The 23,601-nt window shown below is 34.7% G+C and overlaps 1 protein-coding gene and 1 long non-coding RNA gene across 27 annotated transcripts in view; both read left to right on the top strand.

Annotated features, from left to right (window-relative positions):
• LOC118265585 (CUGBP Elav-like family member 1) overlaps positions 1 to 23,601 on the top strand; it is a 405,267-nt gene that overhangs the window by 243,685 nt on the left and 137,981 nt on the right. For 13 of the 26 annotated variants that reach the window (XM_050705784.1, XM_050705791.1, XM_050705796.1 and 10 more), the window contains one exon: positions 23,468 to 23,564. In XM_050705784.1, coding sequence (XP_050561741.1) covers positions 23,468 to 23,564 — 97 coding nt within the window. Of the gene's footprint in view, positions 1 to 12,093; positions 12,558 to 12,925; positions 12,945 to 13,081; positions 13,108 to 21,107; positions 21,263 to 23,467; positions 23,565 to 23,601 lie in introns of those variants that run through there. The other 13 variants (XM_050705781.1, XM_050705780.1, XM_050705786.1 and 10 more) reach the window with 10 other exon arrangements.
• LOC118267126 (uncharacterized) lies at positions 13,397 to 14,298 on the top strand. The gene is made up of 2 exons (XR_004782920.2): positions 13,397 to 13,948; positions 14,019 to 14,298. It is a non-coding gene; the product is annotated as an uncharacterized LOC118267126 (long non-coding RNA).

Consider the following 23,601-nt stretch of genomic DNA (forward strand, 5'->3'; position numbering starts at 1 on the left):
ACTGTACAAGCTCCGCAGCGGTTCCTTACCGCATTCGCGACAGATTCAATCAAGCCCTCGGCTTTTCTATATTAACATTATATCCGTGTACGTCGGTGGCAGGAAAACATTGCGGGTAGGAAATTACGTTTCCTACCGCTCCTGTATCGTGGTACAGATTAAGCAGAAGTTTAGTTTTGTTTTGGAGTGTAACTATTAATAATTAACATATTAACCGCTATGGGAGGCAAAAATGACAGGTGCTAGCGGAGGATTTGCCTTCAACAGATTTTTGTTGGCAGTCAACGTATGAATAACTATTAAGATGTACTGTGAACGTACTTATATAATAATGACTCCTTTCGCCATCATCATCGTCATTATCAGTCACACACAGGATGCCGACGCTTCACGTGACACTACTAAACATAAACCTCACCCAATCACCGATGATCATTGCATCCAATGACTTCCCATAACGTTAATCAGAATGTCAATCCATCTTCTAGGTGTCATCATCATCACCAACTATAAGACGTCCACAGCTGAACATAGGCCTTCCCCAATGACTTGAATGACAATGGACGATCCCTTTAATAAATAAAAACATAACTGACTCAGTTAGGGTAACTAAGGTTTTAAAGTCTTAACTACTCTATAAATTACATTATTTCACTGTTATCTTGTTGGTCTTCTGCATCATCCCTTCTCTTGCATACTTCCTGTATCCCGGTTGTGAGAATACCGCCGAAAGGTCGCCTGGTACCCCTAATTCGCTGAGTAATTGCCGAGGCGACGGGCTGACTCATGTTCCGCCATCTACAGGTGTGTTTTAAGGACAACACGACACTGCAGCATCCGCTCTCATAAACATGATATTTTCTCGTAGAAAGTTTGAAAATGTGCAACGATGTTTGAAAAATGATATCGTAGGAATTTATGTTTTCTTGGGTAAATTGAACTTCAACGAACACATCGGAAAAGTTTCACGAATCCATTAACTTAAACATAATAACTGTGTCCAAAATATAATTGTATGTACTAATTTTTATATACATACCTCTTAAACATTTGATCATTGACTATTTACTGTTCATGGTATATTTCAATGAAGGTCACATGGAGTTGCTTTGTACATATCGCTTTCAACCATCCATTCTGAGAGTCATTTGGAAGACCAATAAATGCTCAAAGTCACTGGCAAGTCAACAGCTATATTACTTACATTCATTATTCAAACATTGATAAACACACAAAAAATTTACATTCATTAAAATCTCAAAAACGTTTAGGGCTCATTTGAGCTTCCAAAAAGTATAAATTCAATTAAAGAAAACTACTTTAATTTTTTCACTCCTCTTCGTATTACAGCTCAGGATGAGCTCAGTGTTGGGGAGTTATGTCTTTGATGTTTGTGAACTTAATTAAAATTCAAATGTAGGGACTCCATTTAGGGGGTGTCTGGTGAGATTAATAAAAAATCATTCCTTTCTCTTTTTTTTTCGCGTACTTTACTAACTTTTGTTTATTTTTTTGTACAAAGACAATAGTAGTGTTTTTATTAAAATATTTTTTGACAAGTGATGCTACTTGAGTCTTTAAAATCAGTACTCATAGTATGAGTTTGCTTTACGTTTAAAGTAATCGAAACGAGAGCACGTTCGGCATTCTGATTGGTTGGTTTATTCAAACCAGCCAATCAAGAGCGATGACCGATAAACATAAAGCAAACTCATACTAAGTGATACTGATGACATATTGTCATAATTATTACGTCAAATCATAGGCTCTCTATTATTGAAGTATGAAATTATATGAGATCTAAAAATAAGGATACAAATAACACTGCCATTGAAGGAGAAACACTCAGATTTTTTCCAACAGTAATTCTTATTTCATAGGTTATAAATAGAAACAAGAGCCAATTTTCGCTAAAAGGTTATATGGCAATGTCCTTGTTCAGAAACTAATAGGAAATCGGATTTGTCAAGTATTCCGATTGGGTATTTAGTTATTTGATTTATTAATCGTTTAGTGGACATGTCCGAGGGTAGAGGGTGGAGGGCCCTTGTCTCTTTTGCCATTAGCTCGGGTACTTGAGACCAAATCCACTGAATAGGCAACTTGACTTAATATCTCTAGAGGGATCCTGAATAATGAAATGTGGAAATCTTATTTTGGTGGTTTCATTCATTCATGTCAAGATATTCACGAGATGTGTTTGTAATATTTTTATCGTTGTGCGCTGCACTGTATTGTTACTGTCTTTAATCTATAAATTGTCTTGAGTAATTTGAGTATGGATAAAACATTCAAGTAAGTTTGGTCTTTTTCTAATGTGTTTACATGACACTGAAACAAGCCCAAAAATCCATCATAATTAAGTTTGTCAAGTTCCCGCAACACGTTTTGATATACAAATACTCTCCGAAAAAAGGCTCAAAAACACACATCGTAACAATTTTCAACGCAAAATTGCCATCCGTATTATTCTCGGCATCGCTAATTCTCCTACACATATTTTATTCTCGGCTGATATTCAACGCGTGTCGCGGGCGAGGCGTCGCGGCGTCCGCCGGGGGCGTCTTTCCCCCGACATTTTTGCCGTGGATATTATTGAAATCAAAATAGCTCATGCCGAGGAAACCCCCATAAATTTTGCGTACCGCAGCGGGCGTTCTGGCCTGTCCCAAATTTTTCTTTGTGACTGTCAATTTTTATTCAGTGTGCAATTTTTTGTGGTATGTCTACTGTCTAGTCTGCATACAACTGAAGTTTGTGTCAAAATCCATGTGTTTTGTTGAAACATGGACGGTTTGTTGTTGATAGAAAAATAAACAGAATATGAACTATCGTGCTAGAATGGCATCTGGTCTGGTAGTGGAAATGAAGTGTTGTTTTCATTGTTCATTGTTTTCTAATATATAAACTAGTTCAATAACATTTTATCTTTACCAATAATGACGGATGACCACGTACCTTGTCAATGAAGAAGACGTAGTCAAAATCTAACCAAAACACCACTTTCTCTTTTACTCAAAAAAGTACAAAACAACAAAAAGGCTTTTAAAACAAACAAAACAAAAAGCATTTCGTTAATTAATTAAAATTGCCTCGGTAAAATAAATAATAATTCGGTGCTGTTTACTGAAAAGCATCCGGGGTACGACGAAAACACTAGTGACTCTTGGAGGGTGAAAGAGTTGAAAAGTTAGGGAACGGATGTAAATTAATGAAATTCTACCACTACATAGTCGACGGTCGGTTTACAAAGCCAGTGTCCGTACGAGGAGTTTGGCCACTGCCGAGCTGCGATGAAATGGATCGTGCGAAGATTTATTTTTATTCTAAATCTGCTTTTTATATATCACTATTTATACTATACACGTGATCTTTATTTTTGACAGTTTGAAGTAATTGTTGGATATTGATCGCCAATCTGCCTTGAGCAAACGTAATTATTATTGGTCATTCCTTGCTCATGTGAGAAGAAGCCTTTGGTTCAGCAGTAGGTACTTTATGCTGATTATGATGACAATAAAAGGATTAAACGAAACTCTTGTATTGGTTACCAATAAAAAATCTAATGACAAGACAAAAGATACAATATCCCAAATCATCTCTTTTATTTTAAATGTCATTTCCTCTTCAACAACACGTGCTTAAATAACTGAAGCGATAAAAATATGTTAAGGAAATTGCTACCTAATTGACTTTGAAATAGATTAATTTCAACTAATTTCATCTGACGGTGTTCATTGGCTGAATAGATTAGGGCCAAGGTTGAGGTTTCATTTTTAGGACGCCCACGTATCTTTACTTTACTGAACTGGCTTCTATTGGTTCCTTACGACTTAATTAACCGTTCTAATTTATTGACTAAATTAAGATTGATGATACTATTTATTTAGGTTATTTATTATTGGGTAAGTTTACTCTTGTTCCTGTTAATGGTAGCTTGTCAAGGTATTGGAAGTATATTTGGTCTACGTTCTTAGGTTGGAGTTTGTTATATTTTCTACTTACAACAGAACTGTCGTAAGATCCTTTTTAATTTTTAATATCTTCTCTAAAATTATAAATAGCGCATCCTCGTCCGTATCTCGTCATAACTCTAGTGCCCCGTTCCGTTGCCTCGTCCCACTTGCTACCGCCAACTTTGTACCACTACAACTTGTACAAAACTGACCCACTGCAGATACTCGACACAGCTTTAAATACACAAATAATTACTGAAGACGAGTTTTCAAGACTCGAGTGCCATTGGGCCAAACTTTAAAAAAAAAGTTAATAACTAGCCAGAGTTTCCAGTTTGAAGCTTGACAGTTTTGTTTTTTTTTAATCGTGCTTGAAATAAAGAAGGTTTTAATTATCTGTGTACTGGATGGATGATTTGTTCTTTTATTCTTTCTCTCTCTGTCTCTGTCACTAGTCGTTACCTCACGACTTATAACCGTGACCATCCTGGCATCACTCTGAATCGAAAACTCAAAACTCTGAAAAAGAGTAACGATGGAGTTTCTTGCTCGTTCTTCTCCATTCGAAGCTACACTTTGGAACGAGCGCCTAGCTTCACTGACAGACAGACTGACGGACAATTCAATTTGACGTTTCAAAAGTGCCTTATATAGGATTAATTAAAAAAAATGCTTTGACTTTGACTTTGACTTTGAATCAGAGGAATTGGCCCCATCAGACAAATCGGCTTCTGTCTGCGGCCATTTATATCTACAGTATAGAACCTCGATGCTGGGATGTCCTTAAATTGGTCAGATCATCTGGTTGGCGAACGTTCTCTTACCCTTCTCCACTCAATATCTATTATATAAAAATAAGTCGGGTTTTTCTTCCTGACGCTATAACTCTAGACCGCACGAACCGATTTTTATGGTCTTGCATTTGTTGGAAAGGTCTCAGGCTAAAATTTTGGAAAAAACCAAAAATCGTTGGTGGCGAAACGGAGTTCGCCGGGTTTGCTAGTTTCCTATAATAATAAGCCACACCCACTTCTCACTATTTGTCCAAAATACCTCAAGGTCTAGCGAAGGCAGTGAATATTGAGACATTGGTTTCCCTGGCTATCCATGGTATATGCAGCATTCTTCCCCAACACCACATCTCAAACGCATATCTATTCTTTTTCTCTCTCGCTTGCAAAAAGGATGGTCCATATTTCTATCCTGATGGCTTGTTAATTCTTTATTTAAAAACTTTGATTTCATAAAAAGAAGATGATAGAATAACGACTGTTCTTGTGTTGGTAGTTTGAAAATTGTTGCCAACCGTAAAATATTAGTTGATCTGACGTGACTACTTTTCTCGGTGTGAAGTTCTGAAGTAGTGGCGGTGTAAAAATGCTTGGCCCGTGTGGTTTATTGCTTCACGTTCGGTTTTATTGCAAACGATTATTATAAGGAACTGTTCCATTACTCATTTTACGTGTGCTCTTAGCTTTTTATAAACGAAATTTTTTGGAGTTATTCCAGATTTATGAAATGTATTTTTTATTAAATCTTTTTTGATAAATGATTTTATTAAAGCAACAAATGAAGTTATATTAGTAAAATAAATTAGAATAATACACATATTGAAACTTTTTACATTAAAAAAGCAATTTAACATGAATTATATTCGTTCAATTTTCTCTCGAACTCGATGCAGCACCGAGCCCCCAATCAGCGAACCGCAGCGCCAGCCGTACAACATTAATTCTCATTCTTGTAAACCGAAAGGCGAACGCGTCTAAAAATCCCATCACATTTCCTTGAAAATTATTTCCCCATAATATTAAGGGGTGGCCTCACCACGTTCTTACCACGAGGTAAATAATTTCACCCTGTGCCTGCCGAGCCCCTTCGTGACGTCGTCGATTTAGCGTGCTCAATAAAAAAACCCAATTTTACGTTTACGTAATCGGCACTGCGGATAATTCGCTACGGTCCCACATTGAACGTTCACAATAAAATAGTTAATTTTTTAAGGCTCCGTGGTCTTAAGATTTTACTAGCGTCGTGTTGTGTCGATGGTACTTTATTGCCTGGTATTATTTCGCCCTTTAGACGCTTTTTATGTTGTCGGTGTCTTGATGACAAGCGACGAATTTGCCTCAAGGTCATTGACTGCTTTAAAAGGCAGATTTGTGTATTTTTGCATGGCACCGACTAAGTTATTACTCCTAAAAAATTGGATAGTTTTCACCATCTCTACTAAAAATAGAAAATATAAATATGAACTACAAAAGGCAAACATTAAAACATTAGTATATGAAGCATAAAATGTGTCGATTAATTTGTAACAAATTATGCAATTCGTTTGACGGTTGAAATCATAATTAATTATTTGCTTCCCATAATTAATTCAAACTGTTTACAATTCACTCATTATCTGTTAGTTTTATTAATATTTGCTGTTTCCCTGATCGGGGGTAATCGATTTGTTGACTCTGTTGCGCGAGTTGTAATGTGCTCAATAAAATTTGTGATGATACGACGTAAAATTTAGACTGTTATGACTGTGGATGATTGTTAAAAGCTCCTAATTCAGAATTGCCTGTCTAGACACATTACAATGTATATTAAACCAAAAAGATTTAGATAAATCTTCTTTTATATTATGGATATAGTAGCTAATAACCGCAGCTTCGCTCGCTTGGATTAACATCTTTGTAACTTATTAGGTACATCAGCTACCTACCAATAAAAGTCCTGTCCCAATCGGTCCAGCCAATTCAGAGATTATCCAAAACAAAGTAATAGACAGATAGATAGACAGACAGACAAAAATTATAAAAAATATTATTTTCTTACATAATATATCGCATGAATATGCATGTAGTAAAAAGCGGTTACTTCAATATTCCAAACAGACACTCCAATTTTATTTATTAAATGTAAATGTAGATAATGTACACTGTTCCTTCTTATTCTTCTCCATTTAAATACCCCATAACTTTAACTAAACACCATTTTAAACTGAGGTTTAACACTAACTACTTCGCTACTTAACTCGTTTGTAGACATTAATGTCTTATACATGTAAAATATATTATGGACGTTTATTTTCTTTAAGTTAAACTAAAATTACTATTGAATAAATAGTATAGAATAGTTTTTGTTGAGAAAAAGTTTCAAAATGAAAAGTTGATATAAGTGCGCAGTTTTTTAACGTTGCTCTACTCTATAATTTTCTCCTGAGCCCCAAAACAACAATTGGTGGATCACACAAAGCGTTGCTTCATACGGGAATTGAACCCGCTTAAAGTTTCACGGCAGCCTAGTTGTCCAGTCACCGCGCCAACCGCGTAGTCAAATTAAAGTGGTCACTTTTCACCACTAATAGTCCAATTAATTGCTACCCGAGGCCAATCTTTCTTGAGCCTAAGATCTCAAACTCAGCTAACTAAATAATCATATGAATCCATTAAACCAACTACAAGAAGCTACATTTTAAACTTATAACAGCAATACACTGCAAACGACCAAGATCCCGGATAAATTAAAAAAACCAGACGGACATCCGGACGCAGGGTAAGCACGAGCTTAGCACAAAATTGTGCAGCCTTTGTGTAACTTTAGACTCCGATGATCGCTTCTGAGGATTAATATCTCCCCTGGCTTCGATAAGTATGGAGATTGTAGATACTTCCGAAGCAAAAGTTTATAGCAAATAAGTATAGCGATAGGTAAATGTCGAGGGATTTTGTTCCTTCTTGTATCAGTCGATATTTAAACGTTTAATATTATAATGAAGTTGTGTTCTCTATACAACGTTTTAAGATTAGAAGTTGGACTTGTTTGCTGGTTGACATTTTTTTTTTTATATTTACGTATCTTCGTATTTCTAGGTCATACTTCAAGAAACTCATAAATATGCTCAAAGCTTCGTATAAATATTCTCCATGATGTCATACTTAACCTTTCTATAAATAACATAACCATCAACTGAAACTAGGTCTAAATTAGTAAATCAAATGCCAAACTAAAGTTATTCATGATACAAAAGTATTTCGGTACTATGTATAAACAGAAGCGGCACTTAAAGCAACAATTTGGCATGGCTCACCATCAGACGTAACAATTGTTTCATAAAACTTTAAACCAACAAGCCATCCTCGGCGTCTTTCGTGGAATTAAAGGCGTAATGAATACTATCAAGATAGAGTGAGGCGACAGAAGGACCAATAACAATAGACTGTAAATCTTTTTTAATATGGTTTGATATTACAATACATATTTCACTGCTTTGTTCTATGAACGTTTAATAAAAATTTTGTCGTAGGCGCCTGGTTCGTAGGCCTGCTACGCGTGCTACGCAGCTACGCGCGCTACGATCTTAAGCGCGACGCAATATTTTTTTTGTTACTTCTTAATTTACTTATGTATCTAAATTGTTAAAGTATCATCTATGCTAACATAATCATAACATAACTTAATTGAAATAATATTCAAAATTTAAACCCACAAAATAAAAGAATAAACTTGTAGATAAACATTTCACAGCCTATTCCTTCTGTAACTACACGCTCATAGTACATAAACAAATAAAATATTTGGCACGGAAACAAAAACACGAAGATTTTGGCTCACCACCCTCTGTAGAAAGTATTAAGTGTGGAATTATGATAATGGAATTAATATTAGGGTCCGGAGCGGAACAAATCTAAAGCCGGCCGCGTTATGCGAATGTTACCGACAAAAATGGCACATTAATGTCTCGGATAAATTCCGGGGTTTTGTATTAGAACGTTTGGATACTTTTTTTATTAATGGTAATATGATTTCGTTTGCCTTTTCGCCCCTTTTTTGGCAGCGAACGATTCTGTTCGGGTATTCGATATTGGACGTTTTGGGTATTATATGAATTATTCTGTAAAGAGCTTATGGTAATGACATTATTTCGTCGACATAATCACTTGATTTTTCTGGCACAAGATTTATTTATTCGTGATAGCAGCCTCAGCAAATTAAAATAGGAACGGTCTATAACCGAAATATCATATTCATTGTATCCGACAGTATGCTTTACGTGCCGTAATTTGCACCTCTGCCTAACCCTTCGTGGATAAAAGGCGTGACGTTGCATATTGTATCCGACAATATGCCACCATAATAAACCAGTATTATTTTAATTTGACATAAATTCAATTCACTAATATAGTATTATCTTTTTGATATAAAAAAATATAAGCTAGCTTCCAAAAACAAAACATCAGACCATTCAATAAAATCCTTTACAAAAACAATCGGTACACGAGACGGCATCCCTTTACGAACATCGCGTAAATAAAAATAAACGTAAAATATGATTTTATTGTTGTATTTATAAGCTGTTATTGTGCTGTGACTGCGCTCAAGTAAGTGCTCATAAAGCGTTGTGATGTTTACGTAACGGATCTTGTGAACATTGAGGCTTTTGTTGACGGAGTGTTGAGGATCTGCGGTCAAGGTTTTTGGGTTATTTTGTCTATTTTTTTTAAATATTGGTTAGACGTCAGAGTGCCTCTTGGGACTATGTACTACCGCTATCAGCTTAGGCCCTAAAATGTACCAACACTTTGGCAAAAAAATTATTTGAATTTAAGTGTGTTCTTAAAAGTCAAAATAGTTTCTAGAGAAATAATAATAATTTTCCTCAATAAAAAAAATGCAAGTAAAACAAATCAGAATGAATTACAATCGATTAGTACTTTTCTATAATGTTTTTTTTTGTTAAAAAATAGCTAAACGTTACTTTAATGCTTGAAAACATAGTAACACATTTTAATGACTCAATGATACAACAAAAAGTGCACTTACCACTTTCCAAATCGGTCATCGACCTCCAAAACCCCAACCCTACGAAGCACAGCAAACTAAGCAAGCTCACGATATATTTATACATAATCACCCCTTTGATAAAATACCCAGTTACATCGGTACAGGCCAATCCCAATCATAATGCCAATGGCCTGTAATTAAGCCTAATTTAGACAGATGGACAACGTTTTACCCCAAATTGGATCTCGCACATAGCAATTTGTGTTTCAGTTAATTTTATTTCGTCCCACGACCCGAATTTTTCCCCAAACCGGGACATGTGCTTACGCCCGATGCCTCGTAATGGGTTGATTATACTTTTATGCAGCCTCCGATAAGTTATACTGATTGTGTTCTTCTTTAAGCGTGGCTTACACTGGACTCAAGTTTTTTTTACGTTTATTTCGCTAAATAATAACATAACATCACGCTTTCTAATCTACAGACGGTTGGGCACAACTATATGTATACTGTTGCCATAAACCACACGCAATTCTTAACTGCTACTAATTCCGAAATTCCAATAATACTTCGCTCAATTTCAGGAATTGATCCCTTCGCTTACCATTGGCCCTTATGGCTACCCGACCAATGACAAAATTTAGAGAGATATAACAGTATTTAAAAGCAAGTTCATCAAACTCCACCGTTGTTATCATCAACACAAATGAAAATAATTGTCTAAGTTATTTGATACCACATTCTGAAAAAACAATTGTAATGTCATGATCTCTGATCTTTACGGTCGATACAATTCAAAGGATTTCTAATAAAAACGTTTCCCTGACAGTGTGTTGTGGCGTGGGTGCGTTTACAAACAAAATATCGCACGTTGGTACACATGCAGACTGACTGTGCAAATATCTGTAGGCTTATCGCTCAGCCGATCGTGTCGCCCGTTTGATTTGATCGCCTGGATTACATATTATTTTTAGGAAAATCCCCGCCATGCTTATGTTTTAGCTGAAAATAATTAAAGTTGCTTATACGGGTGATGTTGTAGTATTATGTGTTTTCGTTTCAATTATGTTATCTAGCCAATATATATTTTTGGCGGAATTCTCATGAATTTGACATTGTAACTCATGCCATGAATTAGTTTTAACAATATAGTGGTTAGTTTCTAAGCGTTTACTTTTCTGTTTTTTAAAACATTACCCCACTTTAGGATTTTCTCCTGTATTGTGGGAGTGTTTACAAACATACATTTTCATATAAACATGACACTTAGACCCGATACAACAATTTTAGGGACACACAATGAGCCGCTCCGTGCTGGAATCGAACCAGCTACACGTTGTACGATAGCCGGTTGCCAACGGTACAGTTCTAAAACGTTTACTGATAAAACTTTAAGCAAATCGAGTGAATCGAAAACTTTGTTTCTAAACTTTTCTAGTACCAAGCATACATGTTTAATAAACCAATCACCTACAAATTGTTTCACATAACCGATATCGATTTTGAATCGATATTTTTTAACAAAAATCTGTTGACAAGTGAACAACAACCCTTACAGTTAATTAGTTGCCACAATGTAGGTATATCGGTGTCTCAATTATGTGTGGCGGGTCATCGCGGCACGACCGGTCGGCCCAAGGGACTCGTTTGAATTGACAAGTCTGCCCTAGTGAACCTAGTGTGTTTGTTGCCGACCAATAGGTTACCCATTATAAGGAGAACATCTTTGCTTCTAAGACAGTGGGATAAGCTAGAAAGAACTCTGAAATATTCGTCATAAGATTGTTTTTCAATTGCGCCGTCTCGTCATAATCCCGATGAATTACTTTTTTATCTCGTTTGATAAAAGTTTAGCCAAAATAATAAAAGTAACCATCTAAAGTCATAAGCTTAGATGATGACGTTTTCATTTTCTTTGAATGTATAAAAAAAAGAAAAACAATAAAGGCTTTCACAAACCGCCTGCGGTCACATATTTCATTACGAGGCGCGGATATATTTCTTTTTGCTTTACGTTTTTGTTCAGGCGTTTGTAAATCTGACACCTTAGAAGCCATATTTTTTTCGGTAATCCTGTAGACGCTGAGATATATATTTTTTGATATTATATTTGACTTGGAAATCGTGTTTACACGCTTTGATTCCTTTCATATTGTAGGAAAAGAATAAAAATATTAATTTGTGCCTACCACTCTTCTATGGGATTAAAATCACAAACTCAGTCAGACGTTAAAACCTTTCTACATTTTTTCCTTTAAATTAAATGCTTAGTTATCACTTTAACAACGGAATCCACCGATATTGTAACAAAAAAAAAACATCGCAACAATGACTCAAAAATATTTCTTAATTCCAACAGATAAGTGAAATCAAAAAACTAAGTGACACGTGTACTAAAACCAGTGCTTAAAAGACATTTAAAATAGTAATGAAAAAATGCCAAAACCATGTATAGATCGGACAGGACGCTGACCCATATCGCGTAGAAGTGCAAACATTTACGTTGCGCGTGAGTGTGTGTGCGTGTGTGAGACTGTCAGGTGGAGATGAGGCGGGGGGCGTCTGTGCCCCCGCGCCTCTTATCAGGAGATAAGGCGCCGTGGCTCCCAAGCAGCACCGTCTCGACAAACGTGGTCGACTCATCAGTGTGACCAGGTCGCTTGGATTTAAGCGGCCGCCGCCCGCCATGTTGCATACACTGAACGCACTCGCCGGCAAAATATCCCCGGGCGGCGGCCTAGACACAAATGCGAACAGACATACGCAGCCGAACAAGAACCACAACCACAAGACATCACCATCGTCGCCCTACAGCAAACCGAAGTAAGTGTAACTTTAAGTTTTCTCGAAATAATGCAATCATTACAGTTTTTATGCAATACTTCAGAGTGCTACCTCCAAAACCTAGTAAACTTAATATCCAATAGAGCATAAAGTCATTCCCGGAAAATTAACACCCTATAGAAGAAGTGTTTTTAATGTAACTATTGCTGTCTCGTTCTATTTAAATGAAAGTGATAAAGCAGGTGTGATTGCACTACTGAACGTTGCTGAAATAGAAATAGGTGTGGATACGGATTTTATTGCTTGAATTGTGTTCAGTATTATAACAATATCTTTTGTGCGACAATATAATAACGTGTTGATATCAGTTATTGTAATATTCCTTTTGAAATTCTATAAGACAATACACTTCAGAGATAAGGTTAGGTAAGTGAGTAGTTTTCTGCACTATGATCGTCCAATCCTTAGTGGTTAGGTTATAAGCCTGCCTTATCTCCAGCCATTACAGTTTCGAATCTTGTAAGTACGGATTCATGATCCAATTTGAGTCTAGTATCTGTTTATGAAACTGTGTCTCAATGGCTGCCAGGTAAATGTACATATTTGATCACATTCTCCCATCTTTGCCTTCATTACATCATCACTCTTGGTACATTTACTTACTCATTTTTCCTCGAGTGATATTTATATCGTTTTCTTCTTCAGTGTTATCATATCAAGTTGTATTTAGTCTTGTCTCTGTTTAATGTCAACCATCAGCAGTCTCTTGATCAATACTTGTATCTCATGTTTCAAAATGCGACGTAAATATCAAATTATTTCTTTCATTTTTATTCATTTCCAATTCAGAATTGCTGTAAAAAAGCAAATGCTTGTACTAATAGGGAAGATGCAAAAATAATATTTATGAAAATTTTGTTATTAAAATGCTAAAAAAGAATAAAAGAAGGGCCATAGCAAGGTTTTCATTTTATTTAATGTTGATTTTTATCATAAATTATGAATAAAAAGTTACATGTAAAGAAACGTATTTCAAAACACCAATCAGTGTTTAGTGACGTTACTCCTGCTATGTCAACTATTGACAACTTTGAGTTGTGAACATTTTAAGCGAAAATTATTTTGCATTTATCGGCTAAAAATGGAAGCTAGGTTTATCAAAGCAGATTCTAGGAATCTACCAAAAGTTAGCGTAGACATGGTTGTAACTTTTTTATGGAAAGTGCGGAGTTTTCGAGTGTAGAAATAATATGGCGATAACCCAATCGGCTATGTTCAAATCAAAAGAGATGGAGAATTATGTATAGTAAAAAGTCGAGTTACGCCGGAGCATGAAATACGTAAAGAAGGTTATCGTGTTACAGCCATTATAAATGAAACACAAAGCTTGGTTCAGTCCTGCCAATGCGAAGATTGTGCGGCTTCTGAAGGTAAACATTTCAGGTTATTTTAAATAGTTAATCTGTAGCATGGATAATTTAGACTAAAATCTATTTCCAGGTGGGTGTAAGCATGCTGCTGCACTATTGCTATGGTTACACAGAAGATCTGAGGAGCCTCCGATAACGTCCATAACATGTTATTGGAAAAAGACAAAATTATCTATATGTACTTCTAGAAAATCATTTATAAAAGCGATACAATGCTTTTATAAATGAAGTTATGAATGCTGCAAAGAAATTCTGGATAGATGCTGTGTTTCCAAAATTAAAAGATATTAATTACATGTTTTTTCTGTAACCATTTTGTAGATATTTTAAATAAAACTTTGTTTTTTAAATACTTTTTTTTATTCAATTTTAATTAAAGGTGATTGCAAATTGACAAGCACACAACAAATGATTATACTATAGTCTAAATGGGGAATTAGGAAATGATAAACACAGGAATGTGGCTTCAAAAAGCAAACTCACACAGTCTTCTGATCACTTTTTCAATATGAATTCGCAGGCTTGCAATTTTCTTTGACCTTAGTACATCATCTCTTGAACTTTTCTTCTTTTCTTCCACCTAGTGTTAGCAACACTAGGTGGTCTTATTAACTGAAATTGCTTGTGCAAATGTGCTTGAAGCCTCTGTCTGCCATGATACAAGCTCCAGGTGGTAAAATGTCTATACATTTTTAGCTTGGAACCACTTTTTTCTCAGTTTGGGATCAGAAGGCCTAGTTAAAAACAATTTATTAGTTAAAAACAATCTTATTAGGAAATTTGGTTGAAGTTGATGGACACAATGGCACGAAACATGAGTCAATACGGCTTTTTTTGGTGCTGTTGTTGTAATAACCAGATGTTGATGGGATGTCCATTTTTAGTTTTATCAAAATATATCTTGAAAATAGAGGAAATTTTGAAAAAAGCCAGCGACGGTAACAAACAGTGAACAGTGACAGACATCGACAAACAGGTATGACGTCATCGGAACTATAGGTCCGTTTCCGCGCGAAAATTTAAACTGTCAGTTTCAAAACGCATTTTTTGCAATAAATTAGGGTTTTTTTTAATTTTTAATATACTTGTGGTCTATTCTACATGGAATGCTTTACAATGAAAACATAAATAAAAATATTGCATCTTCCCTATTGACTTTCATAATTATGATTTTATTTATAACACCAACACGTGGTTTGCGATGATAGTGAAATATTTTTTCATCTGATAACACAGGCACAAGTTACAACAGGTAATCGTATTTTGCTATCATAAGAACCTATTAAAAATATTGTTTTTGATTGTCATGCAAGTTTTTCAGCTGTTTTCTGTAGAGTATTATAATTAGAATAGCATTTTTCCCTTAAGTTGTAAATATTAGGGGATTAAATTTTTAATTCACCACGTCAAAGGTTTTGTTCCGTTTGACTCTTGGGAGATTTTGTTGAGGGTGGATGACAGAATGTAAGAGAAATGGTCGCAGATTGCCCATTTTTAATTAATTTGAAATGTTGATTTATTTACATAAAATGTACAGTCATTTTGCCTCTCTTCTTTCTTGACAATTTTTAAGAATTTTCCTGGTTACTTATCAATATTTTTCAACCAATTACTTACGTATTCATGTATTACGATTCCCAAATTCGCCTACTTCTATAAATGCTCCAATTAATCCATCATACTTTACCAAAAGTTGCCAGTTTCTCATTTATATTACTTACCTAGTAAGAAAGTTCAATGTTGCCATGTATTACAGATTTGAAACTTTGCTCCCTCAGAATTTGGCAAGCATTTCGACAGTTTTGATGAATCGTTCGCTCTCTAGATACACGCGCTAAGTTTTATTACTATTTTAGTTTAAACTTTTGGAATGAGTTGTTGGCAAAACTGGACGAGAAATTAAGATAAACTGAAACTTCGATTTAGAAATTGATAATATTGGCAGTTGCCGCTAACTTTGATTAATTATTTTGTCTACATTTTAGACATTTCACTGATGATATGTTTGTTCATGATGATTATATGTTAAGTATAGCACATAGTTTCATAGCTTAGCTATTACATCTTCGTAGCATAGCTACATAGCACATCTCTGGTGGAAATGCAACCTAAGTAAAGTTATGCTATTTATATTTGGATGATGATATTTCATTGAAAACCATACAGTTTCCAAAAATGCAACTCCATAATTTTACTTTCTTCAAACACTCTTATAAATGTCAAATTATGACATCACTACACAACTGTGCCGTAATTTAGAGAATTTTAGAGTTTAAAATATTCAAACGATTACTTGAAATTACTGTTTCAGCTGCATTCGGTCAAATTCTCACTAACTCATTCATATGTGTACCTATTGCTTATGTCCTATGTATGAGTCAGTGGCATCTTTTAACAAAATTCGTTGTTGAAAACTATTAGTGATACTGCAGCATATTTTACTTAAATTATAGTTTTTGCATTTAGTTGGGTGATTCGGATATTATGAAGAATTTTCTTTTTTGAAGGTTGAAAAACATGATGGTATTGTTTGTCCAATGGGTTCAATATTCATAATTTTTTGTGACTAGAATCCCCTAGACGGGTCAGTGGATAGAAATGATGAAATATACATATTATACTTGGAAGTTATCAGTATTTTACAGCAAAAAAAAACAAACTGCTTGACTACAATGAATCGAAGTTTTTGGGCGTTAAAAATTCCGCTATCTATAATATAAAACACGTTTCAGTTCCCTGATACTCAGTATTAATATCAACGAATAATCTGTTTGCTGAAGCATAAACCCTCTCTGCGTCATCACCCATGACTTCACGTGAATGACGTCACGGTACTCAACTTTAGGCCCAAAATTACAGATAATCTACAAGCGATCCGTCTACGGTTTCACCCACTTGGGATTTAGACAATTTATCTTTGTAGTAGCTCTCGATAGTGTAGGAATATCGGGATTAAAAGTAGCCTATGTATTACTCTCTAAAAATAAGCTTTTCAATAATGAAAGAATTTTCCAAATTCGTTAAGTCATTTCACACAATACAAATAAACAAATAACTAAATCTTTGTAATATCTTACTACTATGGCTAGTGTGAGGGTTTGTGTGTATGTTTGTTACTCACTCACGTCAAAACAGCTAAAGAGATTGGGATGCAATTTGGAACAGGGGTAGATTAGACTAGAATAACATATGGGCTTCTTTTTATCTCACGGAGACGCAGGCAAAGTCGCTTGCAGAAGCTAGTACTTAGATAAGTATTACAACATACAGACATACAAGATATTTATTATTAAAACAGCCTAACCTCTCAGTACTCGACCTTTTTTCCTACTCAATTGCCCGGGTTTACGCTTAAGTAAGTGATCAAATAATAATAATATTCCTTTACCCATTTTTAGGACTTAGTACTATTATGTTATTTGCTAGACCTTGTAAGCTTTCGGTTCTCTTTGTACTGATATCCTTTCAGTGGTTTTAGGTCGTCCTAAGGATTACTAGACCCTTCGCTGGTAGCTTTGTCAATAACTAGACTCTAGGTACTAGAGCATTCTTATTACTTGTGTATTGAGTAATGTGTGTGTGTGTATGTTCTCTTTCTTGTAGGCTCTTACGAAACTTTTAGTTGTGTTTTGTTATTCTGGTATCATGATAGTGATGTTTCTACGTGTATAGCACGTCTAGTTTTGTTTTTCTTTTTGGTTATAGTTAAGTTATATTATGTATTTTTGTAATTCTTAATCATTGGTTAGTCTTCCTTTTTTTTACTATTTATGATTTGTGTCTTTTTAAGTTTTATGTCTAGTTATTTTGAAATGAAATGAATTCCCTTTCTCTTAAAATTTAATATTTAATGTTCTTTCTAACTGCCAATTTTAATAACCGATCTGAATCAGATATCTTAGGATCTATCTTGATTATTGTCAGAAACTTTATAGAACTAATGTCAAAAATCGATCTGGATTGGGACCGGTTATTGAAATCGATAGTAAATCATTTTTCTAAGTCTGGTTGTGTAGAATTACTTCATCAATCGCATAGGCATAGAAAAACTAACCTATTAGGAAATTCACTACAAATGCTTGATACAAAACAATTTTATCAGAAATCTAAACAGTCGCTTACATATTACGATATCACTCTTGAATGATATACGTGATAGCAAACATACACACACATACACACATCCACACATACATTGTTATCTAAGCATTTGTTTAAATGGCCGCTTGGTGGCTGTTACTCATATACCTACATACGTACATACATACATGCTTGTTATGTGGCCTAGATATCATCTATTTTGATCAAATTAGGTATGGCCTTTATACATCAGGCTGTAGGCGCCTTTGGAGATTATAACGGATCATGTTGTATGTAAAAATATGGATTATATGACATTGTTAGTGAATGAGATGGTTGTGGTGGCCTGGAGGTTTTTTCTAGACCCTCATGCATGAAAACGCTGATACGGAACCTACTAACGACAAGTACCAATGTCACTTTTTCCGAGTTATATGTACTTTCCAAGATGGCGGTGTGTAAGAGAGGTGTCTAAATAAGACACCACTGACAAACAGAGAAGGAAAATATCGTGAGGAAACCTGGGCTTATAATTTCAAATTCATGCCCAGGTTTCCAGGTTTGAAATCGCCAACCCGCATTGAATGATTTTCCCCCATTAAAAAAAGTGTTCATAAATTATTGAACTTTCTAAACTGCATCATAACATTTCTACCTACACCAATAATATCTCCAACATTACAGACCTCTGTCTACCCATTAGAAGACGTGAGTGATATAACAATATATTGACATTTGCCACCCCAACACATACAGCATGATATTACGAAGTTGCTACAATATGCGGCCGAGTTATTGTTATTCTGGTGACGTCATGTCCTACCCCCATAGAGTATGGTGACTGGCGAGCACGTCTTAAGGGACATGTGAGATTTGTTTCTCGATATTGCGTTTATAACTGTATCGTAGAAGGAATTATTCATGGTGCTTGGCTATGGGATATTTCAATGGGATTTGTAATGAGATGGTTTTTTGTACACTGCAAGCACGCTTATGAAACATTTACTTTTACTAATAAAAGACTTTGAATTCATACAGCTAAGATAATATATAATTACTACTAGTTTCCGCCAGCGATTTTGCCCGGGTACCAGTGGTATTTTTTATATCTCTGGTACCTTATCCTATCACGCAAATCAGCTATGTTCGGTAGTTTCAGCGTGATGGACGGACAAATATCAAAACAAACTTACACATTTATAACTAGACTATAAACCACCCTGTTCTTACTCCTGCTTTTCGAGCTGAAGTTCCAGTAAACCCGCTAGGCAGTCCGCAGCTCCGGGTCGACGAATTTACCCTTACAAGGCGAAAAGAGGAATTATTTTATCAAAATTCTATATATTACACATCTACACAAAAGATTACGTACAATGAGCGATCTTATCGCAAAACACGGTTTCTTTGCATCGAAGGACAGGAGAACAACATTTGACCTATAAACAATGGAAATTGGTTCTCTTGAACAATTCAGCCTAAGTTATGGTTATTTTCATCTTAGTTTTGATTTCTGTAGTCTAGTTAACAAACAAAGATTTAATATAATAGCTAGGTTGTGAAACTATATGACAGTTTCCACCGATACTACGCTATTAAAAGTAGGTAAGTAAGCGATGTATGGATAGTAGGAAAGCCAGCCATAGCACGCATCTTTCCATAAAAAAACATAGCTCAGCTGAGTCCGTTTCCACCAGTGCTAAGCTATGTGTACCAATATTTACGATTGGTAGAAGCCAAACGCATCCACCCTTACGGGTGTAATGTTACTCCTGGAAAAGCACCCTTAGTCTTACTTGCAATCTTTATTTGGTTAAAATTGCTTAAAGTTCCAGAGATTGCAATTACCTACATAGTTGAGCATAATATTATGCATATGCCTCTGTCACTCATTTTTATAGAATACCATAATAAACGATTACACAGGATAAAACACCCAACAGCAAAAAAAATGCCAACTTCAACAACATTGTAAGCATTATCGATTACACTCATAAAACTATATAATACTTACATACAGATAATAAGCGAGGGAGGCAGATGATAAAACATATTGGAATTATAATGTATAACCCTTCGTTCTGTCAGTAAAACCCCTCTGTTATCAATATCGATCGAGAGATTACGGCTAGATAACGAGGTTAGGTCTGTAACCTGGATAATGATATTAAAGGTTAATATCGTAGGGTACAGTTTTATCGTTTAGTTAGCCAGCTGGGGTTTACGGGTTTTTAGTTTGATAAACCTTTGTGTTTGATATGTCTGGGGGTTGCTGTTGGTTCCTATAAATGTTGTTTTATAACTCAAAGTAGTTTTGACAATAAGCTCACCTCTTGAGTTAGTTAAAAAGTCCACGTTGCGTCATTTCACGAATAAATGCATTCGTCAAAAACACCGTTTTATAGATAGTTTTCGTTCTAATTCTAATACTAGTTTTCGTTGTTAATATACCTTGCAACATTAGCACATTAGTGAATTAAACTACCCCAAGCTATCAAATTACATTTTCTACTTTGTTTCTCAAACATAAAATTGCAAATCAGGTAGGTATTTCTATACATCTTAATATTCGTAATATAGCAACATTACAATCTAAACTCATATTAATCCATTTAAATATAAAACACAAAATTGATTACAATAAAATGAACTTAATTAATATCAAGCATGATGACATGACAACTATAATAATTAGTAATTACCAAAAAATATTAATTCATTTTTTACATAACAGTTATAGACATAAATGTAATAAAAACACATATTTTTAAAAGAGTAGGTATATAGATTTTTTCGTTCTTCTCCATTCGAAGTTACAGTCTGAAACGAGCACCTAGCTTCACTGACAGACAGACTTACGGACAATTCAATTAGACATTTCAAAATTGCCTAATTAAGGATTAATTGAAAATAATGCTTTAACTTTGAATTAAAGAAAATTTTATTAACATTTAATATTATGTCTGTGGTGTCACAGATAATAAAACAAGAAACATGAAGTCGGCGACAAAAATGAACCTTACGCGGGTATTCGAAAAAAAAAGTTGGAAAGATCTACCTAACATTATGATTATGAATATAACGTCACAACGTTAGTTCACTCCGAGTGTTTGGTTGATCGAGTCTGATAAGGTGGTGTAATCGAGCAATGTACGGTTTTATCAGTGATAACAATGTCGACAAGTGCGATGCACGATCGCGCAACTGGTACTATTATGGGTATTCTAGAATCATTCGGTATATAACCTTTCTTTTTTATTTTTTTCGCCTTTTCTTTACTCGTACTTTCATGTGCGCATGTTTTACTTACCTACTATGTATAGTATGTGTTATGTATACGTATGTATGTTGTTCTTTACTAAACACATGTTACATGTTTTATACTAACTACTATTTAATTGGTAGTAACAAAGCTCATGGTTCTCTTGATAATAAGCGAATACCTTAGCCTAAGCACACTTATAACACTAAAGACTTGTTTCACAATGTCTGGATAGCTGCTATGTATCAGATAACTTTAAATTAAGAACGTAATTTGTATGCACTATCTGTCACATAAGTTTATCGGGCACTTATATGAAGGTGGTGTAACAGGCGCTTAAGGTAAAACAAATGCATTGCAGTCGATGGACTTGCAAGTATTTCTTGTACCCAATTGCTAACATGTTTTTCAATGAAATAAACTATCAAAACGTGTTTTATCATTCACAAGAATGCGTGTCTATATCCAGCAATTGTATTTATAGCTAGGTTTTGTAATTATCTAACAATTTAATCCAATACAATCGCTCACATTATAATTATCTGACAATGTAGCCAATACAAACCACTCAAAAGAATTATAACCTTATTTTATCCTTGTTTGTTTGTTTTTTACTTACATCTTACGCTTTATTTACTAATGTGCTCGAGGTGGGAGTAGGATCAGAACTTGATTCTAAATCTACTAAGGAGATTCAGATATTATACGTAGAAAAATATAGGCATTTTTTCAAACGGGATATTATCCAATGACTTCTCCCGCCTTGGGCGAGGCGATAGGGAGTATCAGACTCTTACTGACTAAAAACCACCCCGGTCCTACTCCTGCTTTTCGAACCGGAGCCCCGGTAAACCAGCTAGGTAGTCCGTAGCTCCGGATCAGAACATAGGCTACTACATACGCCGTAAAGGCGCGGGTATAGGCTAGTTGTGATAATCAATTTCATATCAGTCCTGTAATCTTATTAAGATTATCTTTAGTTGGTGTCCACGCTAGGCATTTAACATAGTCATGTTTATTTTAAAAATAGTGTCTAGCATTGCTTTGCTAAGATAAAATAAATTCTATAAATATGTTAAATACGTCATAATTTCTAGTACTAGAGATGTTTAATGATTACTTAAACTATTTCTTAGTAATAATTTTGTTTTAAAAACAATTGCTAAGGACTGGGTTAAGTAACCATTAAACTACTCTGAATACGACTTTAAGGGTGTTTTTCTAACAAAGATGTACTATATGTATAGCTATGCTAAGCTGTGAAACTATGTGATCATTTCCACCGATACTAAGCTAATGTACCTGTGCTATGACCTTTTCAACGATACTAAGCTATATAGCTGTGCTATGAAGATGCGCCGCCGCAAATTATAGTATATGTTTCGATAGTAGGGAAACCAAACGCATCCACAGCAACGTAACATAGTACATCTCTGGTGGAAAAGCACTCTAAGACATGTGTATCTATCTATATCATCTTAATACTTGTACAATATGGAAAAGTAATAAACTAGTGTCCTTACAAAGTTTAGCAATTATTGTAGTACTCGTAGTATATAGCAGTATAATATTGTTCTGTTGTTGGTATATTTGTCTTACTACTTAGTTGTATAATTTATAATTATTGTATATCTCTATTAAATGACATACAAACTACATTGTGTATCACATAATTATGTGTATAATGTATACATAATTACTGATTGATGGACTACAGCCATTTCAAAAACTAAAAACCTAAATTTTCCTTAGTTTTAAGTTTGTTTTTATTATGATATATTAAAAGTATGTTCCTCATTCACGTGTCGACTCACGTGTGATAAAGGTTTGGTTTGATATTGTATTGATATCACCGAATATATTTTTTTTTTTGTCCAATGAAATAATATATAGCTTTATATTTTTTTAGCAGCTTCTACATTAGACCAAGCTGTTCGATCTTGTCAAACTGCAATAGACTTTCAACCTAGTCTACTTTGAAATAAAACTGACAATTAATTAACTTATTAAACTTCTTTACTAATTCGTACAATCTAGATTAATGTAATCTCAAATATGTTAATATTATTATCAACTTACCCCAATTCTGTTAATGCATTTCCAACCCTCCTATCTTGTAATAAGGTTGTATTTTGACTGTTACGTGAATGTGTCTAAACAGTTGTTTCGTGTTGTTACAGTGGGATGAACATGAACATCAACAACAACAACAGCACTAGTATAAACAACAACAATAATGACGAGAAGCCCGAAATGCCAGACCCTGACTATATCAAGGTAAATACTGTATTCAAATTTGTACTTAGATGCTTGT

This window comes from Spodoptera frugiperda, chromosome 28, assembly GCF_023101765.2.
Source record: "Spodoptera frugiperda isolate SF20-4 chromosome 28, AGI-APGP_CSIRO_Sfru_2.0, whole genome shotgun sequence".
Taxonomy (NCBI): Eukaryota; Metazoa; Arthropoda; class Insecta; order Lepidoptera; family Noctuidae; genus Spodoptera; species Spodoptera frugiperda.